Source organism: Eumetopias jubatus, unplaced genomic scaffold (assembly GCF_037043125.1).
Source record: "Eumetopias jubatus isolate StellerSeaLion01/CBP00866 unplaced genomic scaffold, mEumJub1_p1.0 scaffold_4, whole genome shotgun sequence".
Lineage (NCBI taxonomy): Eukaryota > Metazoa > Chordata > Mammalia > Carnivora > Otariidae > Eumetopias > Eumetopias jubatus.
This window is the reverse complement of record NW_028274810.1, coordinates 75,954,982-75,974,331: the sequence shown is the minus strand read 5'-3', so window position 1 is coordinate 75,974,331 and position 19,350 is coordinate 75,954,982. Positions and strand designations below refer to the sequence as shown.

General features: G+C 58.7%; 1 protein-coding gene across 1 annotated transcript; it reads right to left on the bottom strand.

Moving 5' to 3' along the window:
- Positions 1-4,100: 4,100 nt before the first annotated feature.
- Positions 4,101-18,995, bottom strand: COL9A2 (collagen type IX alpha 2 chain). The gene is made up of 33 exons (XM_028123386.2): positions 18,798-18,995; positions 18,480-18,707; positions 17,213-17,287; positions 15,932-15,967; positions 15,785-15,847; positions 14,692-14,745; positions 14,544-14,579; positions 14,419-14,442; positions 14,032-14,085; positions 13,654-13,707; positions 13,500-13,547; positions 13,247-13,303; positions 13,111-13,164; positions 12,752-12,805; positions 12,304-12,357; positions 12,153-12,206; positions 11,979-12,032; positions 10,781-10,834; positions 10,300-10,353; positions 10,018-10,071; positions 9,022-9,066; positions 8,618-8,671; positions 7,944-7,997; positions 7,602-7,655; positions 7,444-7,515; positions 7,135-7,170; positions 6,996-7,040; positions 6,875-6,907; positions 6,548-6,694; positions 6,232-6,286; positions 5,717-5,905; positions 4,840-4,917; positions 4,101-4,381 (listed from the first exon to the last, which is right to left on the bottom strand). Exons 1-33 carry the CDS (start codon positions 18,993-18,995, stop codon positions 4,182-4,184), a joined length of 2,421 nt encoding a protein of 806 aa, XP_027979187.2. The 3' UTR covers positions 4,101-4,181.
- Between the last annotated feature and the right edge of the window lie 355 nt (positions 18,996-19,350).

Sequence of the window (19,350 nt, the reverse complement as noted above, 5' to 3'; positions counted from 1 at the left end):
GTTCTGGAGGGGCAGGTCGGGACCTGCACTGTGGGCAGCTTAAATTTGAGATGCCTACCAGACTTCTCAGGGGAGATGTTGAGGAGGCAGTTGGAAAAATGGATTGATTTAAGGGGAGAAGTCTGGGTTAAGGATGTAGGGATGGAATTTAAAGCCATGAAGCTGAAGGAGATTACGAGAGGAGTGAGAAAACAAGTGGTTCAAGGACAAGCCACGTGGCCCTCTGACCTTCATGTACAGGGAGATGAGAAGTCAGCAAAGGAGTGGCCTTTGCAATGGCCCACAGGACCCTGTGGAAAGCTAGAAGCCAAATCAGACAACACTCTGTCCCACTGAAGGGAGCAAAACTATGGGATGGTAGCAGTAGGTAGAAATGGGGTCGAGAGAGTTACTGTATTTTTTAACATGAATGGGGATACTACCTGTGTCACAGGGTTGCTGTAAGGTTAGAATGAGATCATGTTTGCAGGGTGCTTAGCACAGATATCTGGTCATAAAAGCTCAATAAGTGGTTAATAGTAATAATAGTTACTATTAATAATTTACCATAATTGCTATGATGTAAATAAGCACAAGAAACAAAAGTGCCTAACCCAGCTGGCAGTTGGGATGGAGAGGATCCCCAGAGGACATGATGATCAAGTTTTGAAAGAGGAGCAGGAATCCGCTAGGGGGGGTGGGGGCGGGAGTGGTATTCCAGGGAACAGCAGGTACAAAGACATGAGAACATGGGGCATTTTAGGAATCGCCAGAAGTTAGGAGAAATGAGCCTGAAGAGGGAGATGGGCCAGGCTCGAGGGGCTTTTGTGCCATAATAAAGCACATGGATATTATCCCGAATAATACTCATTTAGCTAATAGGTATTAAGTTCCTGCTAAATACTGTATATTGTTGAAAGCTCAGAGGATCCAGCAGTGAACAAAACCGACAAAATTCCCTGCCTTCATAGAGCTTACGTTCTAGCTGGGGAGACAATGGTATTTGTGGAATGAATGGATATTTGCTGAACAAAAAAGGAGAGATCATCCTGGTTGGAGATGAATTAGTGATGGGGGTGAAAGCCAAAGGAGTTAAAGATGATCCAGATTTCAGGCCTGGGCACCTGGTAGATGGTAGAACTAGTTACTGAGATAGGGTACACTGAAGAAGCAGTTTGGAGGGAGGGGAAAGTCTGCAGTTTAGGACAGATTGAGTTTGAGGTCTTTATCAGATAGGGTAAGGACACAGGTCTCCTCATCCACCTAGAGCCAGACCCACTAGACTTTGGTTGATTGTGACCTCACGGGCGGCATGACAGAGGCCCAGTAACCAAAGCAACTGGCTGTGGGTCCTATCACCAATCGCAGCCTTGTTCTGTGGATAAGAAACAAGCTCTCCATTTACCTTGGAACTATTTCTGCCCTTATCCAGATCCTTTAGGGCAGCCTCCGGACTGCTGCTCTGCTCTTCTCAGGCCGTGATTACCTGGCAGAGGACCTCGTCAGCTTCTAAGCCCACCTGGTGCCACCATATCAATGCCCACTTCAGAAATTGCCCAAATACCCAGCCGCCAACTTGAGACCCTGTGTGTCAGTAAAACACCAAAGCTCTGGCTGAAAGCCCTCATCACTGTTGATTTTAGCAGCATGGGTTGGACGCCAGCCATTTGGGTTGGAAGATTAGTGACTTACTAAATTACTTGAAACAAAATCCCATCTTCCAGACTCCTGGAACTCTGCCAGGGGCAGGTTTGGGACCCTGAGTCCTCAACAGTCTACATTATGGAGGAGAAGCTGCTAAACCTCTGGGAAGGAGCTGGGCTGACTTGATGCAAAGCTCCATTAGGCTTCCTGCATCCCCCTTTTCCTAATTGCAAACAGGGGAGTTGAGTTCCTACTTCATTTTTGTTATACTAGACTTTTGTCCCTTGGTTCAGTTGGGGAGGTTCATTCTTGATGGTGAAAGAAGTAACCTGGCTGCTATGGGCCATCTTGGAACATGCCTCAGCCCCACACAAGCTGAGACCAAATCCCTTCCTTCCTGGTGTGATGATTGGTGGGGTCTCCCTTTCAGCATCCTGAACATACTATTTATTTACTTAATAACTATTGAACACTTGCTATGTGCCAGGCATGTTTTTTGTTTGGTTTTTGCTTTGTTTTGAAACTATTTTTCTCCTTTCAAATGCTTTTTTCGCGCGCGCATGCGCGCGCGTGTGTGTGTGTATACCCTTAAGTTCTCAGCAAGTTTTAATTATACAATACACTGTTCCCAGCTGTAGTCACCATGTGATTAGATCCTCACACCAGGCAGTTTTAGGTGCTGGGGAATGGAGTGGCAAAGGGGAGACCAAAGTTGCTGCCCTCCGGAGCTTACATGGTGTCGCTGAATAGTGCCAAGTACAAAGGAGAGAGAACGAAGCACGGAGGGGAACCTGGATATCAGGCTGGGGATGAGAAGGTCACTTAGGAGTAAAGACTTGCAGTGAGGGCACCGGCAGGGATGGGATTTTGGGGAAGAGCAGTCCCAGCAGGGGCGCAAGCCCCTCGCCACCAGGGACGAACCCCCACCCTGCTGCTCCCACCCTCTTCCCCTTGTCGGAGCCGGCTCCAGCAGACACAGCGGAAGCCGGGCCGCCTGGGGGAGGCGGGGTTGCTGTGATACAGGATTTGTCGAAGCAGCGAGGGTGAAGCCCCCTCTGTGGCCCTTGGGGCTACCTCAGCTTATCTTTCCTGTTTGTCCCTCAGTTGAGACAAGGGGACTGAGCCGTCACTCGTGTGTGTGTGTGTGTGTGTGTGTGTGTGTGTGTGTGTGTGTGTGGTGGGGTGGGAGAGGCATGACTGGGGGTGGGCTAGTGAGAGAAGGGTGCCCAGCTTGGGTGGGGACCTAGTGCCAAGTTTAGGGGGAGGTATAGGAGGGCCCAGACTTCTGCAAATGCTTGGCTCTCACACTGGTGATTTCAGCCTTCAGGAGGGGCTGAGGCCAGCAGAATGCTTCATTTGGGAACAAATGCCCCAAAGCAATAACGGAGCATGGGGATTGGTCACTCCCTATCAAAAGCTCTCATCCTTGCCTGGGTCCGAGGTACCTGTCATGCCCTCCCCTGCCACTCCTGCTGCTTGGAGCAGCTTTGCTGGCCTACAGAGCTATGAGGCTGAGAGTGCCCAGGGGTACCGATCAGATCCGAGCCAGTCTCCCCTAGACGTCCCGAGCGAAGGTGGTGTGAATGCACGTCCCTTCTGCTCTCATCATCCGGGTCCCACAGACCTGGGAACACCTAAGGCAGGAGCGAAGTCTTTCAGTCCTGCATGACCAGCTCCTGTCCCAGGGCGAGCATACGGTGGGTTCTGGGTCTCAAGAGGACCCTCTGTGTGCTAGGCCCTGGCAAGATGCTGGGTGTGTCCTACTGGGACATGGCTGAGTCCCTGCCGTAGCCAAAGGCTGGGAAGGAATTTGCCCAAAGTTACACAGCAGGTCACCGTCCTGACTCCACCGTCAGGTTCTTCCCACAGATGCTCCTCAAATGTACTATGCTGTCTTCTTGCTCACAGTTCGGGGAGTGCCCAGAGGAAGGTGCATGCATCCAGCAGGAATGACGCCCAGCAACTCCCATCCTAGTTTGTACCCAAGTCAGGGGCTTTTATTTACAGAAAGGCCTGGGTGGATCTCGGGGTGGGTGGGTGGGTAGGTGGGAGGGGATGCTGCCAGGAAGAGAAGGGGGATGGGTGTTTAAATACTCAGATGGGAGGAAGGCAGGGAGGAAGTAGTGGGGCTGGCTTCAGGATGGCCACCTCGGGGTAGTCACCCAGCAGCAGTCACCCAGAAAGTCCAGGGGAGCGAGGTGGGGTCAGGGACCCATACCCCAAAGAGGGTAGCAACTGGAGGATGGCACAGATTAAGGAGACGTTTGTTTTGGTAACTTCTGAGTCAGGTTCTGGGAAGGAAAACCACCCATCTCTTGGGAGCTGGGACTCTCCAGTGACACTTGCCCTGTCCGTTGGCCTCCACCTTTTCATTCCAATGTCCTCCCTTCCCTTCCCCCACGTTTTAGAATTTCCTTCTCCTCAGGACTCCAGGGGCCCAGATGGAAGGTTCTGGGAAAGCTGGCTTCCTGGTCTGAGCGATGGGATGTGTGTCCACCCAGAGGGAACCTAGTCCTCTCCCCCCAGGATGCCCGCCAGGCTCTGTCCTGGCCTCATGCTCATGGCCCTTTGATGGATCCAGGCTCCGTGAGGCGTGCAGGGGCGTAGGCTGAGGCTCCAAGGCAGGCCGCAGGCTCACAGAAGCCTGGCAGCCCCACGGGGCCTGGCAGACCTGGTCGGCCTGCTTCTCCCGAGGCCCCTGGGGACCCTCGAGCTCCATCCTTGCCGTTGATTGCCTGGCCGGGCCGGCCAGGGAGTCCTGTGTAAGGGAGAAGACCCAAAGACATCAGGGCCTTCTCCTGTCTCAGCCCTAGGATTCTAAGTCCCGTTCCTCAGGGAGGTGGGGTGGGGGTGGCAGGGATGAGATGGAGACTGAGGGCCGGAATAGACACTGCCCCAGACACAGGTTCTCAGAGAGTCGCATGGCACTGCCCATCACTCCCAACTCCCAGTCTGTGAGTTCTGGGAACAAATGCCTCCTCATTTTCCTCCATGAAGCAGATTTTGGTGCAAGCCAGGAAGTTCTCAGCATCTCAGCTGTCCAGCTCCCAGCCAGACCCCACCCAGGGCTCCTGGGTGCTCCAAAGGGATGCCAACGCTGGATGCATGGGACGGAGGCAGCTGAGCAGGAGGCCTCCGTGGCAGAGACCCAGGTGTCTGGGGGGCAGGAATCCCAGAGCTGAGGGGCAGGGCTGCTGGGCAGGGCCCAGGGCTTACCGGGGATCCCCGGGGGCCCAGGCATCCCGGGGTGCCCGCGTCCCATCTCTCCCTGGTCACCCTTCTCTCCACGTTTTCCTGCAGAGAAAGAAAGAGGCTGTCGTTTTTCAGAACTGGAGAATGTTTTTTCTACTTTGGCTGCTATTTCATTTCTGTTTCACACACAGCAATTATGCCTGTTTTGTGCTAGTTTATACTAGGGGAAAGTTGGAAATGCCTGCAGAACTGGTTAAATAAAGGAAGGTCCGGACAGGATGGAAGGCTACAGCAATCAAGTTCGTGACAGGAAAGCATCTAATAATAATCATAGCTAGCATTTACTATGTGCCAACTCTACATAAATTACCTCCACATGCAATCCTCAGGACAAAGCTATGAGGTGGTTGTTATTAACATCCCCCATTTTACAGATGATAAATCTAAGGCCCAGGGAGATTAACAGGTAAGTTGTCCAAGTCTACAAGGAGAAAGTAGTAGAGTCTGGACAGACAGCTGTCTTGTGACTCGAGTTTGCAGGCTTTACTACTTTGCTAACCTGCCTCCGGGCTTCCAGAGACCCAGAAAGAATGTTTAGGGGGCACGACAAAGCAAATTTATAACAAAAACACCACCCCCAAGAAAACCCCCAAGTTATAAAATAATACATTGATCTCCATCAATTTGCTACTGAGAAAGCAAGCCCAGGAGTCACATATGACTTCTGGAAAACGTTGCTGAGGGAATGGGGGAAAGTGTACCTCATCCCGAGAGGGGGGATGATGAAAGAGAAAACAAGAGGCTGAGCCATCAGCCCACATAACCCATAACCCAACCCAGGCCTGGCCTTGGCCAAGTCCACATAGCTCGGCCCCCACCCCCACCACAGAACAGCACTCACCCTTGGGCCCTGTGTTGCCAATCTGACCCACGGCGCCCACGATGCCAGGAACGCCCCGAGGGCCAGGGTGCCCATGGGGTCCCTGCTTGCCTGGGTACCCAGGAGGCCCAGGGGGTCCTGGAGGACCCACCATCCCGACTGCACCCAGGGCCTCCCGCTTGGCACTCACAGCGACCTCTGCCAGTTGCTCTGGAGGGAAGGAGGGAGGGAGATGAGAGGTGTGTGAGATGGGGGTCCGCTCAGTAAAACAGGAAGGCAGAGCGTCCCCACGCCGGGCCCCTGGACGTGCAGACGCAAAAGGTGCGTGTCTCATCTCCCCTTCCTCCGCGGTTTGCGGAAACCAAAGGTCCGGCGAGGGCAGAGATGTACAGAGGTCCCGGGCCTCTTGGAAGCAGAGCTGGAAGGAGCACGCAGGCCCGCAGCCCCTCGGGCAAGGCCACTTGGAGCAGCTCCCGAAGGGTGGCACCGCGCTGACTGGGAGTGGGACGAGGAGGGGTTGCCGCCCCCGCCCTCACCTTGCATCATCTTCATCATCACGGTCACGATGTGCTGGTCACTGGCGTCTCGGCCCTGCAGGCAGACAAGGCCCTCCAGGAAGAAGCCCCTGGCCGGGCCCCCCCCCAACCCTCCGTTCTCCCACCGGAAGCACATGCCGCATCTGACGGAAATCCCTCCTGCCGCACCCACCCCCAAGCTGTCGGTTGTGGGGCCTCCTGGAACCAGCCCCGGGGAAGCCAGCTGGCCCCGGGAACTCCCAGCCTTTGGGGCCTCGGCAGCACCCGCAAAGGGATTTCCTCGCGGGAGACTCCCCGCTCCGGCGGGCCGACTCACCGCCACGCCCTGTCTCCCGGGCAGTCCCGGCACGCCTCGGTCTCCAGCCAGTCCTCGAGGGCCTGGGGGCCCGGGGTAGCCCTGCACCCCCGGGGCGCCCGCATCCCCGCTGGGGCCGGGGTAGCCGGGTTCTCCGCGGACTCCTTGCTGCCGGGGCGGGGCGGGCGGTGGTGCAGAGCGGGGGGTTGAGAGTTGGCCCGCGCCGGGGAGTTCCGGGGGGGGGGGTGGCGGGGAGGGGAGATGGTGGGGGAAGGTAGGGGCGGAAGGAGGGGGACGGTGGGTGGCGGGACAGGAGGAAGGCGGCGTCGTCGCAGGGGCTGGACTCACCTGTCCTTTGGGCCCCGGCTCGCCAGACTCGCCCTGCAGGTACAGGGCAGCTGGGTCAGGACCCGCCGAAGCCCCGGGGCCCACCCCCGTCCCGCCGGCCGCCCCCGCGCAGCCCGCTCACCTTCTCGCCCTTCTCTCCCGGGAGGCCGGCCACCCCCGGGTCGCCCTGCAAATGAAGCCCAGCGAGTCAGGGCACCTGCGGACCCCCACCCGCCGCCGCCGCCGCCCGGGACGCGGGGAAGGGAGGCGCGGCTACTCACCACGCTGCCGCGGGGGCCGGTCTTCCCTGGGGAGCCCTGCAGCAAGCGGGGAGTCAGGGACTTGCCGAGTTCCCCTCTCCAGGGATGGCTGGGTCCACGGGGTCCTCGCCCCCCAACCCCGGGTCCCGGCCGCACCCCTCTGCAGCTCCGCCTCGCCCCCCAGGGCCGCGCGGGACCCGCCCCAGTACTCCTCCCGGGAAGACCTGGAGCGCTCAAGGAACGACCTAATTGAGCTCCGTTGCCCCCCCACCTCCGACCCTGCAGACCTTGGGGCCTCTTTTCCAGGTATTTTCCAACCCCATTTGGTACCTTGTCTCCCTTGATGCCTGGCAAGCCTTGGGGCCCTGGAATTCCGGGGGACCCCTGCTCCCCCTTGGGGCCCTGAGGAGAAAAGAATCCAGAGCAGGAAGTCAAATGAGGTGCCCAGGCCTGCTCCCCACGGCCCCTCACAGCGGGCTTCCACTAACCTGCCGTCCTTGAGGGCCTGGCTGCCCCCCCGGCCCCCTCTCACCCTGGTCACCCTGCAACGGAAAAAGAGAATGACCCACGGACACGCAGCAGGGGCACCCCGTCCTCAGCCCCGTGTCCAGCCCCCAGCCCCTGCTGGGCAGGATGCCCTTCCTTCCTGCTGTCCCAGCATGGAGGTCCCTTGCTCCACTTTACAGGCCAGCAGCCAGGCAGTTCTGGGAAGGCCTCACATAGGCTGGGCAGGACCCGGCAAGTGCTGGAGCCACTGATGGGACCCAGATCCTGGGTCCAGTAGAGCCAGCTGCTGCAGAGACCCCCGGGGGAGGGGGTACCACTGTTACCTTCTGCCCTACGATGCCTCGGGGTCCGATTTCTCCTGGAGGTCCCGGCTCTCCCTGGCAGACAGAAACTAGGAGTGAGCAGTAGGCCTGGTGGACCCGTCCCTTCCACAGCTGGCTAACCCCTACCCACCCTGGTCACTTTCTCAGGGAAGCCTTCCCTTACCCCTGTTCTCTGGGTCCCTGTACTTTTCCTTCACTAGGACCCCACACAGTTGTAGTTAGTCATCATGTGATCATATATTTAAGATCTGTCTTCTCCACTAAACTGTAAGCTCCGTCTGAGTAGGAGACTATCTCAGCATCTAACACATTGCAGGTATTTGGTGAATGTTTACGGAAGAATGAATGAATGAATGAATGAATGAATGAATGAATGACTCTGCTGGATTCTTAGCCCCAGTCAGCTTGGCTATCTGAGGAGATCACGCCCGGACGGGACAGAGCCAATCCCCCCCATCACTGCATTGTACATAGAGAAACAAGGATGCAGAGAGGAAAAGGGAGTGTCCCTGGGTCAGTGGGTCAGTGGCACAGCCCAGACTGGCATCCACGGCAGCCCCCAAACTAGGGCTTCACCACACACTCTCACCCAGGCCCATATGCTGAGCGCAGGGTCTTCAGGCCTGGGAGGGGGACCAATGCAAAGAGCCCTGTGTCCAGGGTCGAGCACTTACCTCCTTCCCAGGAGGACCAGAGAATCCAGGGAGGCCCTGCTGGCCTGGTTCACCCTGCAGGAAAACACAGGTTTAAGGTGAGTCTGGGGGGCCCAGTCAAGCTCTTGACCTTGGAGAAGCCTGATGAACCCGAAACAGAATCTAGAACTACATGGATTGGGGAGAAGGTGTTCTTGGTCAGGTCCTCTGGATTGGGAGCCATACCATCCTGTCTTCACAGAAGGTGGGAGTAAGCGGCAGGAGGGAGGTGGCTAGGCCCAAGGGACTTGTGTCCAGGCCATGTCCTTGAGCCTTGGGTGAGGCCCGGGCCTTGCAGCAGTCTTTCAGCCATGCCCCTGGACCCTGCCCGCAGGCTCCCTTGCTCACATGAAGCCAATTCTGTCCCTAGCTTGGAGTCACCTTACCTTGTCTCCTGGGTCTCCTTTTGTCCCAGGCTGGCCCGGCACACCCTGGAGAAAGAAGTTGATACCAGTTTCTACTCTGGCACTGGGGAGCCCCAGGCACCTCCTGCTTTACCTCCCATCCCCAATCCAGATCCCCTCCCTTCTTCAGCCCTGGCCTGTGGAAGCCAAATAGCAGAAGGCCCTCCCATGGCATCACAAACTTGACTGTACCCTGAGCCCTGGGGGGAGCAGAGCGGGGTACAGAGGGGCCTGTAGTCTGTGGGGAGAAGAGAAGCACCCCGTGCTCACAGGCACACGTGATACAGGAACACGGTCTGCACCTGGGCGTGTTATCTGGCTTGGGCCTCAGGACCCCCAGCAGGGAGGGAGGGGGTTCCCATGGACTGGGCTCCCGGAAGGTGTGGGATGGAGGTGACCCTGAATGGTGAGAAGGCACAGAGAGATGGGGAAGGGCATTCCAGGCCAAGGCACCTGCAAAGGCCCGAATGTGGGGGTAGAAAAGGCAAGGCCACGTGGGGAAAGGAGAAGACACAGAGGAGCAGTGGCTGATGAGGACCGAAGGGCAGGGTGGTGTCCGATTACGCTGGTCCCTGAATGCGAAGAAGAGCCGTGCGGACAAGCATTGTGGCTGTCCTGTTCACAACTTTCCCTGCCACTCAGCGTGCCTGGGGGGCTCAGTAACTAGTTCTTGGATGACTGGATGGGATGACTTTCCTGGAGGCAATGAGGGCCATGGAAGGTGCTGTAGCAGGGCACAGCTAACACGGAGAGCTGGGTTGGTCAAAGAGAAGGCTGGAGCAACTGTCCAAATGAAGAGGCCTAAGCCAGGCCAGAGGCCACAGAGGTCCAGGTGGGGACAAGGACTAGAGCAAGGTCCCTGGTTGTGTGGATTTCTGCCTCATCAGCCACTCGTGCCACAACGGGGCAGTGGGCAACACTGAGGAGGAGAAGCAGTTTGTCCATGGGGCAGCCCCCAGGACTCCACCCCATACTCACCGCCAGGCCCTGGTGGCCCTGGTTTCCTGGCCGCCCGGCCTGTCCTGCACTGCCCTAGGAGAGACAGAGAACCAGAGGCACAAGTGAAAGCTCCAGCTAGGTCTATGGCTTCCACCCAAGGGCAAGTAGAGAAACTGAGGCCCAGCAGCGAGCAGGGATGTGTCAGTGACACACTTGAGGATCTCAGGCTCCTGGGCCTCCGGGATCAATGTGGTGAGACTCGGGGCCTGAGCTGGGAGGGGCCCTGACCCTCCCCAACCCAGCAGCAGTCCCCACTCCTACCTTCATGCCAGGTGTGCCTGGGGACCCGTCCTTGCCATCGATGCCTGGGGGGCCCTGCTCAGAAGGAAAGTTCAAGGGAGACTCACGGTGGGGAGATGCCTGCGGTCCAGCCACCCACCCATATCCCTCTGTGACAGCTGCAGTGTGCAGGTCGGAAGCGCGTCTGGTTATCTCGAGGACCCCCACCAGCCAACTGGGAGAGGGGAGCAAAAATGGGAAGAGGATTTGGAGGGATGGACCACAGTCCTTCCTCTGTGTGGGTGACAGGTGTTCCAGATGGCCCCAAGCTTCCCCAAACTTCTGCTACAGCACCACATGCCCTAATTACAGGTGAAAGAACTAAGGCACAGCAAGAGGGTGTTTCCCAAGGTCACAGAGCAGCCCGCCTGCAACAGAGTTCGGTCTAGAATCCCAGGCTCTTCGTCCTCTAGGAGCTTGGACAGAGTTGACCCCACTCTCTGGGTAGGCCCAGGCCACTTACGGTTGCTCCCTTCGGGCCTGTTATTCCCTGGGGTCCTTGAACACCTGGGCTGCCCTGCAAAGTAAGTAGAAATGAGGTCACCTTCAGGATGCTGAACCCCCAACTGCCTGTCCAGAGAGGGGAGCAGCTGAGAACAGTGGCCTCCGGGTCCCAGGATCTCTCTTGGCACAGGCCACAGCGTGCAGGGGCTGGAGGAGAGGGGCCTGGGAGGGAGTAGAGGTCAGCACCGAGGCGAGGGGCCTGGGCCGGGCCGGGCAGTACAAGGGAAGGATCCAGTACTCACTGAGACCTCCCTCACCTGTGCTCTGAGTGCCACTTACTGAAGAAACACAACTAAATACAACGTGTGGACTTTGTTTCGGTCTTGATTTGAACAAGAACCCTGAAGAGACATTTTTGAGATAACTGGGAAACACGGAAACACAGACTGGTTATTTGCTGACACTAAGGAATCATTGATAATGTTGTTGGTTATGATAATGAATGATATTGTGACTATGTGAGGAAAAGTCCTTATTTTTAAGAAAGGCATACAGGAGTATTTAGGGGTGAAATGACATGATATTAAGGGATTTGCCTGAAAAGATGAGCAAGAGTGCTGGATTAAGTGAGTGTGGCAAAATGTCAATTTGGGGAGACAGGTATATGGAGGTTCATTATATAATCCTCTCTACTTTTATGTATGTTTAAAAACTTCCATAATAAAAAAAGTTTACTTTCTGCTCAATTTTTCTATAAACTCAAAGCCGCTCAAGAATAAAGTCTATTAATTAAAAAAAAAAAAGTTAAGAGAATTGGGATGTGGGCCAAGTCCCATTAGCCCCATGGCTGATTTGCTGGAATTTCATCGTCTGGCTGCAGAGAGCCTGGGACTGGATCCCATGACTTGTCCCAAATTGAATTTGATCGGCACAGGCTGGGCTTGCAGGAGTGGGGGCTGGTGGGGTGACTGGGCCCCCAGCACAGAGGCTCCCGCCCCACACCAGTCACTCACCCACACAGACACACAGTAACGCTCGCACACACACCCACGCATCCGCACCGACACAGAGTAGCACATACTCGCACACACGCAGCTGCAGAGACACACAGGGTAATGCACACACTCGCTCACACATGAGCCCGGGCGGGGGGGAGCTGAGTCCCTCCTAGTACTCTCCAGGGGCCCTGACTGGACAAGGGGTGGCTGAGGACTCACCACATCGCCTTTCTCCCCGGCTCGGCCTGGTGGCCCCCGCGGACCTTCCTCACCCTGGCAAGAAGGACAAACAGGAATCCAGATCACATGGGCTCAGGAGGAGCCACATGCCCTTCGCAGCCCCAGGAGCTCCAGCTGGAGGAGGTACGTGTGCAGGAGCAAGAGGACACTCACTGGTGACCCGGCGGCACCAATGGAGCCCACCATGCCTTTGTACCCATGAGGACCCTGGGGAGAGGAAAGGGTTACAGTCAGTCCTGGCTGGACCCCAGAGCCCAGAGCGCTGGTCACAATGACTCTTGCAGCCCACCCCCGACCTACTCACCGTCTCTCCTTTGGGTCCCTCCATGCCCGGGTAGCCCCTGATGCCCTGGGGACCCTGTCAAGACAGAAGAATGACAGCAATGGCAATTTTAAGACCCACTTCATCATAGCTTCTCTGACCCCCACCCCTGATCTTCACGATGCCCGTCTGGGGCGGGCAGCATAGTCCCTATCTCAGAGAGGGGACGCTGAGGCTCAGCGATGGGGGAAGGGCTCACCAGGGTCACTCAGGGGACAGTGGCAAAAGCTGGGCCTCAGCTGCGTTTTCTGGCTGACAGCCTTGGTTCCTGTCCCCCAATTTCTGACAGCCTCAACCCCCCTCTCCCCACCCGGAGACATGCCAACTGGATACAGGTGTTTCTTCTACAGGTTGGAGGCCAGACCAAGGGAATGGCTCCACTGAGATCTCCTGGATGAGGAGGGGAGGGCCCCGGGCGAGGGTCCCTTACCGGTGGTCCAGGGATGCCTTGCTCTCCAGAGGCACCCACGTCTCCCTTGGGACCCTATGGGGCAGGAAGGAGTGATCAGACAGGCAGGCAGATCGAGAGACAAACATAGAGACAACCAAAGATACCATCCCCTTCCCAGAAAAAGCAGATGGGAAGGACCCTAGAACCCATATTGTCCCAAGTGACAGATGGATGGGGAAATGGAGGCCCAGCAAGAAGGTACTTGCCCAGGGACACACTGACCTAGAACATAGGCCTCCTGCCTCTCAGCTCAAGGCTCAGTCCTCAGAGACCCACAGGGGAAGGAGAACGGATGAAGAAGGGGAGGTTCTTGTAAGGCCCTCTTCCCACACACTCACCGGCTTCCCCTGGCGGCCAGAATCTCCCAGAGCCCCGCGTCTGCCAGGATGCCCCTGCAGGGAAGGAGGGAACTCCATGTGAGGTCCCCTCCCAACCACCTGCTCTGCCCCCCAGAGACTTGGGCCAGTAGCTTACCTTTACTCCCTGCAGCCCTGGGGGGCCTTTCACCCCCGCTGGACAGTTGGTTGGACACTGGAAAGAAAACCCCGCCGGGTTGTGTGCTCACCAGCTCGCCTCAGGCCAGCCGGGCCGTGCTTCCCCTCTTGCCAGCTCCCAACCCTCCTCTCAGCCCACTTGGTTGAACCTCTGTGCGGCAGCCCCCTGACTCTACCTCCAAAGAGGACCCACCCCTTCCCCACATTAGCCCCGCCCCAGGGCCGCCTCTCACCAAGAAATCCGCGCTGCCTTCCAGGCCCTGGATGGTTCCGGGTCGGCCCTGAGAGGAGATGTACGAAGCTGGAGCCTGACCCGAACCTTTCCCACCCCAGGCTTGTGCCAGAGACCCTCGTCCTTCCACATGTGGGAAGTTTGAGGACACTTACCGGTTTGCCAGGTGGCCCCGGGGGCCCCGATGGCCCCTCTGGTCCAGGATCCCCCTGGAAGCAAGAGGGGCCCAAATCATATTCTGGTCCGGCTCTGCCAGGGTCACTCTGCCCCCTCCTCCAGTCCCTGCTCCTGCCCTACCCGACCCTGTCCTCCAGGTCGCCTTCTGAGATCTGGGATGGCCCCAGCCATCATTCAGGTTTCCCTGAAAGACCTATAGCTGAGTGGGCTCAGCAGGAGGGAGTTCTGCCCCAAGCCTAGAAGAGCTCCTTGCTGGCCAGAAGGAGGCCCAGGGTCTGCTGGCAAGACTCCCCAGCTTGCCAGCTTCGAGGTAAAGGGCAGGAGGCAGAATGAGCAGAGGGATGGCTGGGGCTCACCTTGGGGCCTGTGATTCCAATCTCGCCCGGGAGGCCAACAGGTCCGGGTGGCCCCTAGGAACAGAGGCGTCACTGGCCAGGGTGCCTCGGAGGGTTAGCCCACCCTGACACAAAGGTAGGGACTGGTACCCAGAGGCCCCTTCCCCACTTTTACTTTGCAACCAAGCCCAGAGAGACCGACAGCTTAGGGCTTTAAGGGCCAGAGAATCCCAGAGCCAGTAAATAGGCCCAGCGTGAGCTGGCCCAGAGTTCTCTGGCACGTCTGCCCGTTCCTGACACCATCACAGCATGCTGGCCCCTCCCCTGGATGGCCAGTCCCCCAGAAGCCCTTCTGTTTCCCCCTTCCCCAAGAGTTCCAGGGACCCTGCCCCATTTGGGAGGACTTACAGGAGGTCCAGCAAAGCCAGGGCCCTGGAACAGAAGGAAAGGAGATTGGGTTCATGGCTCCTTCTATAAGCCCCCCCTGCCCTCCCCCCGAAGGGTCCCTTGAAGCCCTTGCAGATTACACTCACCGGCAGGCCAGGGGGACCTGGGAGCCCAGGCTGGCCCTGAAAGAGCAATGGGAAAGGTTCAGAGGCTGGGGTCTCCTGTGTCCCCACTCCTCTCTAGTATAGTCCCTCCCTGGGACTGCCCAAGCCGAGTCCCCAGCAAGCCACTTACCTTGACTCCAGGGATCCCCATGAGGCCAGGCTCCCCCTTGGCTCCAGTTAGACCCTGGGGAAGAAAGAGAAGGTAGATCAATGAAGAGCAAACTGGCTTCCTGAACCATGGGACAAGCCAGGGCCTGAGGTCTCTCCTGGGTGGGCCCGAGCTGTCTTGCACTCCACTCCATGAAGGCCAAGGGGCCTCAACACCTTGCTTTCTCTTCTCCCAGTTCCCACAGCAACCCTGGGAGCCAAGCAGGCAGAGCGATTACCCTCTTTAGAAAGATGAGAAACCAAGGCCCAAAGATCTGTCTGCACAGGCCACACACCTCCCAGGTTAGGAGCCTGGAAGACCTAGATGTACGTCTGGATGGGCCATTTTCTTGATGTCTGCCCTTGGCAGCAACTTTTTCTGAGCCTTAGTGTTCACATCTGCAAAATGGGCTAATCATGTTCCCCTCTCTGCATAGATGTGAGAACCAGTGTGCTAGTGGAAGGCCATGAGCTTTTTAATCTTTGCAGGGTGTGGAAAATTTGGAGAGGCCCTGGTTGGTGGCTGCTAATAGCCCCGATGGTACCTCTTGCGCCAGCAGGACAAAGGCAACTCATGGGACCTCTTTTTCCTCCCGTCTTTTAGTGACTGACCCAAGTGTATTCCTCAATCAGGTGACGGTCCCAGTGGTCCTGGCTGTGTCCAGGAGCCCGTGACCTTGGGGCCCCTGGGAATTCTGTGGTATCAGCCAATAATCTTCCTCTCCTGAGTTGCTCCTGTGGCTTTGAGGGGGCAGGGTGTGGCAGGGAAGGGGGAAGGAAAGGACAGCTCCTTCCATAGCATTTAATTTGACATTTGGAGGCCAGAAATGTGAGACTAAATCTTGGCTGCTGCAGATGAACAGAACCCCTCTTTGGACCCCCATGTGTCTGTGACTCATGTTTCTGGGGTGGCCGCGAGGTCACGGGTCACATGAAGGTGAAGGGAACTCATAGCTTTATAAGTCTCCATCCTGCTGCCCTGCTCTGAACAGAGGAGCAGGGAAGATGTCAGAACTGGGCTCTGGAAGTCAGCGAGTGGAGCCCTAACCTGCTTTAGCGGATGCTCAGGTACTCACATCAATCCCAGGCTTCCCGTCCGGCCCATCCGGCCCCGCTTTGCCAGGCTCTCCCTTAGGTCCCTTAAAAACAGAGGTGGGGCAAATATGAGCCGGAGGAGGGCAAGAACTGGGAAGGTCAAAGGTCAAAGAGGAAACAGCACTCACCGGAGGGCCAGCTTTCCCGGGGGGCCCCTTGTCACCCTGTAAGATACAAGTTGGTCAGACAGCCCCCAGTGGCTCATGTTACCCCAAATGGGCACATGCAGGCCCTGACTGGCTGGTCCCACATGCTGCTCTCCTCTCTCTCTTCCTTCTGCCCTGGGACCCCTCAGCCTTGCAATTTTGGGGGAAAATAACTCCCTTTCCCTCAAAACAAAACAAACAAACAAAACCACCAAACAGGTGGACAGAGACCAACCCCAGCCAGGCTGGAGAGGGTGCCGTCAACGTGCAAGCTGGTCACAGACACACCCACGCTGCTGAGGTGCTGGTACAGCCCCGCAGAGAGGGTTGTGGGTTCCAAGTTACCTCAGAGACTGGGTGCTTCTTAGATTTGGGCAAGTGTGGGAGAAACTTGGGCCTTTCAGAAAAACATGAAGGGGAGGTGAGCCAGGTGGGCAACAGCTCTTTTTTGGATCGGGGTGAGGAAAAGAAGAGACTGGGCCAGGGACAAGGACCAGGAGGGCCTATGAAGGGGGCCGATTCAGTCTGTCCCCAAGGCAGGAAGGACCTCCTTCCCCAGCGACAAAGGACTCCTGGTGGAGGACAGGCAGGGCCTGTGGAGTCACATTCAGCCCCAGAGAGGCCTTTGGGCAGTTCAGGGCCTGCAGCAGCCAGAGAGCCTGGCAGGGACCCAGCGCCCTGTGTTTGGAGGGTGGGGGCACCAGGTTGAATAGAAGTCTGTCCAGATGGGTAAACACGGAGCTGGCCTCCTGGGGCAGCCTCCTGAATGAGGCATTTAACCCTCCCCATGCTAGCGAGAGCAGCGAACAAGACCTGCTGGTTCTAAATCAGGGAAGAAAAATGCAAAGGAAGAGACAGGAGTCTGGCTTCAGCTGGTCAGCGGTCTGACCAAGGCTTCCAAGCCACCCTGGAGAAGCATCCAGACGTGCCAAGGGGCAGAGCGAGAGGTTAAGGCGTCTCCCACCCCCAAAAAAGACGGGAGAGTAGGGGTGGGGGATAAGGAATCGCTGTGAGCTCCGGCGGGCAGACGGAACAGCAGCTCCTTGTCCGCGGGCCGCTATAACGCGCTCTGCACCTCAGGGCCAGTTCGAGGTTTTCCAAGAACAAACGGGCTCCTTGTGGCGCAGGCCGGCGCCGCCCGCTGACCACAGGGGGCGCTGCATCTCCAGGCACTGACCCCCCCCCACCCCCCCACACCCCGCTCACAAAGTTCCCCTTTGTCTGCAGCTTCCCTCCCCCTCGCGTCCCAGGTTAGAGACTCACGTCGATGCCGTCAGATCCAGGCACTCCCGGCGGCCCTGGGGGGCCCGGGGGCCCCAGTTCTCCTGGCGGACCTCTCTGAAAACACACACAGGGGTGCAACCCTCAGACTGTGCAGGGAGCGGGGCGTCCCAGCCGTGAGCCTCCCCGGGAAAGCTGCGTCCTTCTTTTTATTGATCACCTACTCTGTACCGCACTGTGCACCACTACATGTATCATCTTATGGAACGCTCAGAACTGGGAGGCGGATACCATTATCAGCCCCAGTTTGCAGTTAAGGAAACAGGCTCGCAAAGATTAGGAATGATCACAGAGAGTAAATGGTGGAGCCGGGATTCCGCCTCCTTCCACCGGACCAGGGCTGCCCTCGCGCTGCCGCGGTGGGGAAGAGATGAAGATGCTGACGGCGCAAGTGAATCACAGATGGTAGGCGAGGCGGTGCCCAGCAGACAGTTGGCTCCAATGAATGGCTGCTCGTATGATCATTTTTAGACGAACAACAGGTATAGATGGTGAGTAGGTACCCCCCGCCGCTCCCCCTAGGGCGAGTAAACCCGAAAGGAAAGTGGGGGAGGCGCAGGGAGAGGGGGTGTAGGGAAGGGAAGTCTGTTCTCCCTTCCCCTCAGAGCACCCCTCTCCCAGCACCGTTCCTCCGTCCTCCCTTGGGTTGTCCTCCTATGGGGCCAGCCCCGATCCAGGCAGGGGGCCCGCGCCCGCCAGGTGCCCGCGCCCTCCCCGGGCAGAGAAGTGCCAGCCTGGCTCCCGGGCCCGGCCTTGTCGCGCCCCCGTCCCGTTAGGCCCCCCGGCGGCCCTCGGTAGCGCGACGGGGGAGGGGGGCGGCGGGAGCCGGAGCGGGGCCGAGGGGCAGCCGCCGCGGCCGGAGCGGCGTCTGGCTGGAGCCGGCGCCCCCTGAGAGGAGGCGGGGCGGAGGCTCCGGAGCCCCGTGAATGGGCACCATTGTCTCCCCCGCCACCTGGGCTCTCGGGGCTGCCAGCACCGGGTGCCAGCTCCTGGCCACGCTGCCTGTCCCAGGCTGGGCCGAGCGTCTCCCGACAGGGTCCCTCTTGGCTCCCCGGCTCGTCCGCCTCGTTTCGCGGCGCCGGGCCGCGGCCCCCGTGCGCACCCACCTGGGGGACGTGCGCCGCGGGGGCTGCGCCCAGCCGGGAGTGCGGGGAGAGAGGCCGAGCCCCTCACCAGCCTCCTGGGCCCCGCACCCCAGACCCCACTCCCCGCACCCCGGCCCCCGCGCGGGGGCGGCCGCGGGACTTACGATCTGCGCCAGCGCGAGCCCGAGCACCTGGAGGAGCAGCAGGAGGCTGCGGGGGGCGGCCGCGGCGGCCATGGCGGGCGGCGGGGTCGCGGAGGACGGGTGCTCGGGTGCACGCTCGTACCGGCCCGCAGAGGCTCCCGGAGCGGCGGCGCTGGCTGCTCTCGGACGGGGCGGGCCGGGCCGCCTGAATATGCGGCGGGGCGGGGCGGGGGCCGCGGGGTCTGTCACCTGAGAGGGCCGGGGGTGGGGTGGGGGGGGGAGGGAGGCCGGCGCCCTGAGCCCAGCTCCGCCCCTCTCCATCCCTCAGCCAGTGCCCACCCTCCGCCGTCCGAGGAGCTGCCGGGGCGCAGGACTGAGACCGTGGTCCCGTTTCTCTGGGAGGAGGCACACGGCCGTCCGAGGTCCCCCTCCAGTCTGACCTCCGGGGCTCGGCACCTTCCCGCCACCCGCAGCCCGCGCCCGGTGGCCTGGCCGGTCCTCAGCCACTTCAGTCTGCGAGCCCTGGCCTGGGTCCATCCTCTCTCCTCCAGGGCCCAGGCCGAGAGCGACCCTCAGGTCCCGCGGACCTTGTAGCAGAAGCCCCCCTCCACCTCGTTCAACTCCAAAGACGGTCAGGCCCCTTGCGTATGAAAACCTACCAGAGCCCTTCCTGGATCAGCCGTCCGGTGTCTGATACCCCCATCCCCGTCTTCCTTCCTGCTTCACCACTAACTCCATAGTGGAGTTGGCCTTACCCCAGCTCCAGACTCCCTCATCTCCCTCTTATCTCCCTGCTTCCGCCCCAGTTGGGACATCAGTCTCCTGGAGGTCACCGGTGAGGCCCAGCCCCTCTTCAGTGCCCCCTGAACCACTGAAGGTCCTGTTGCTGGGA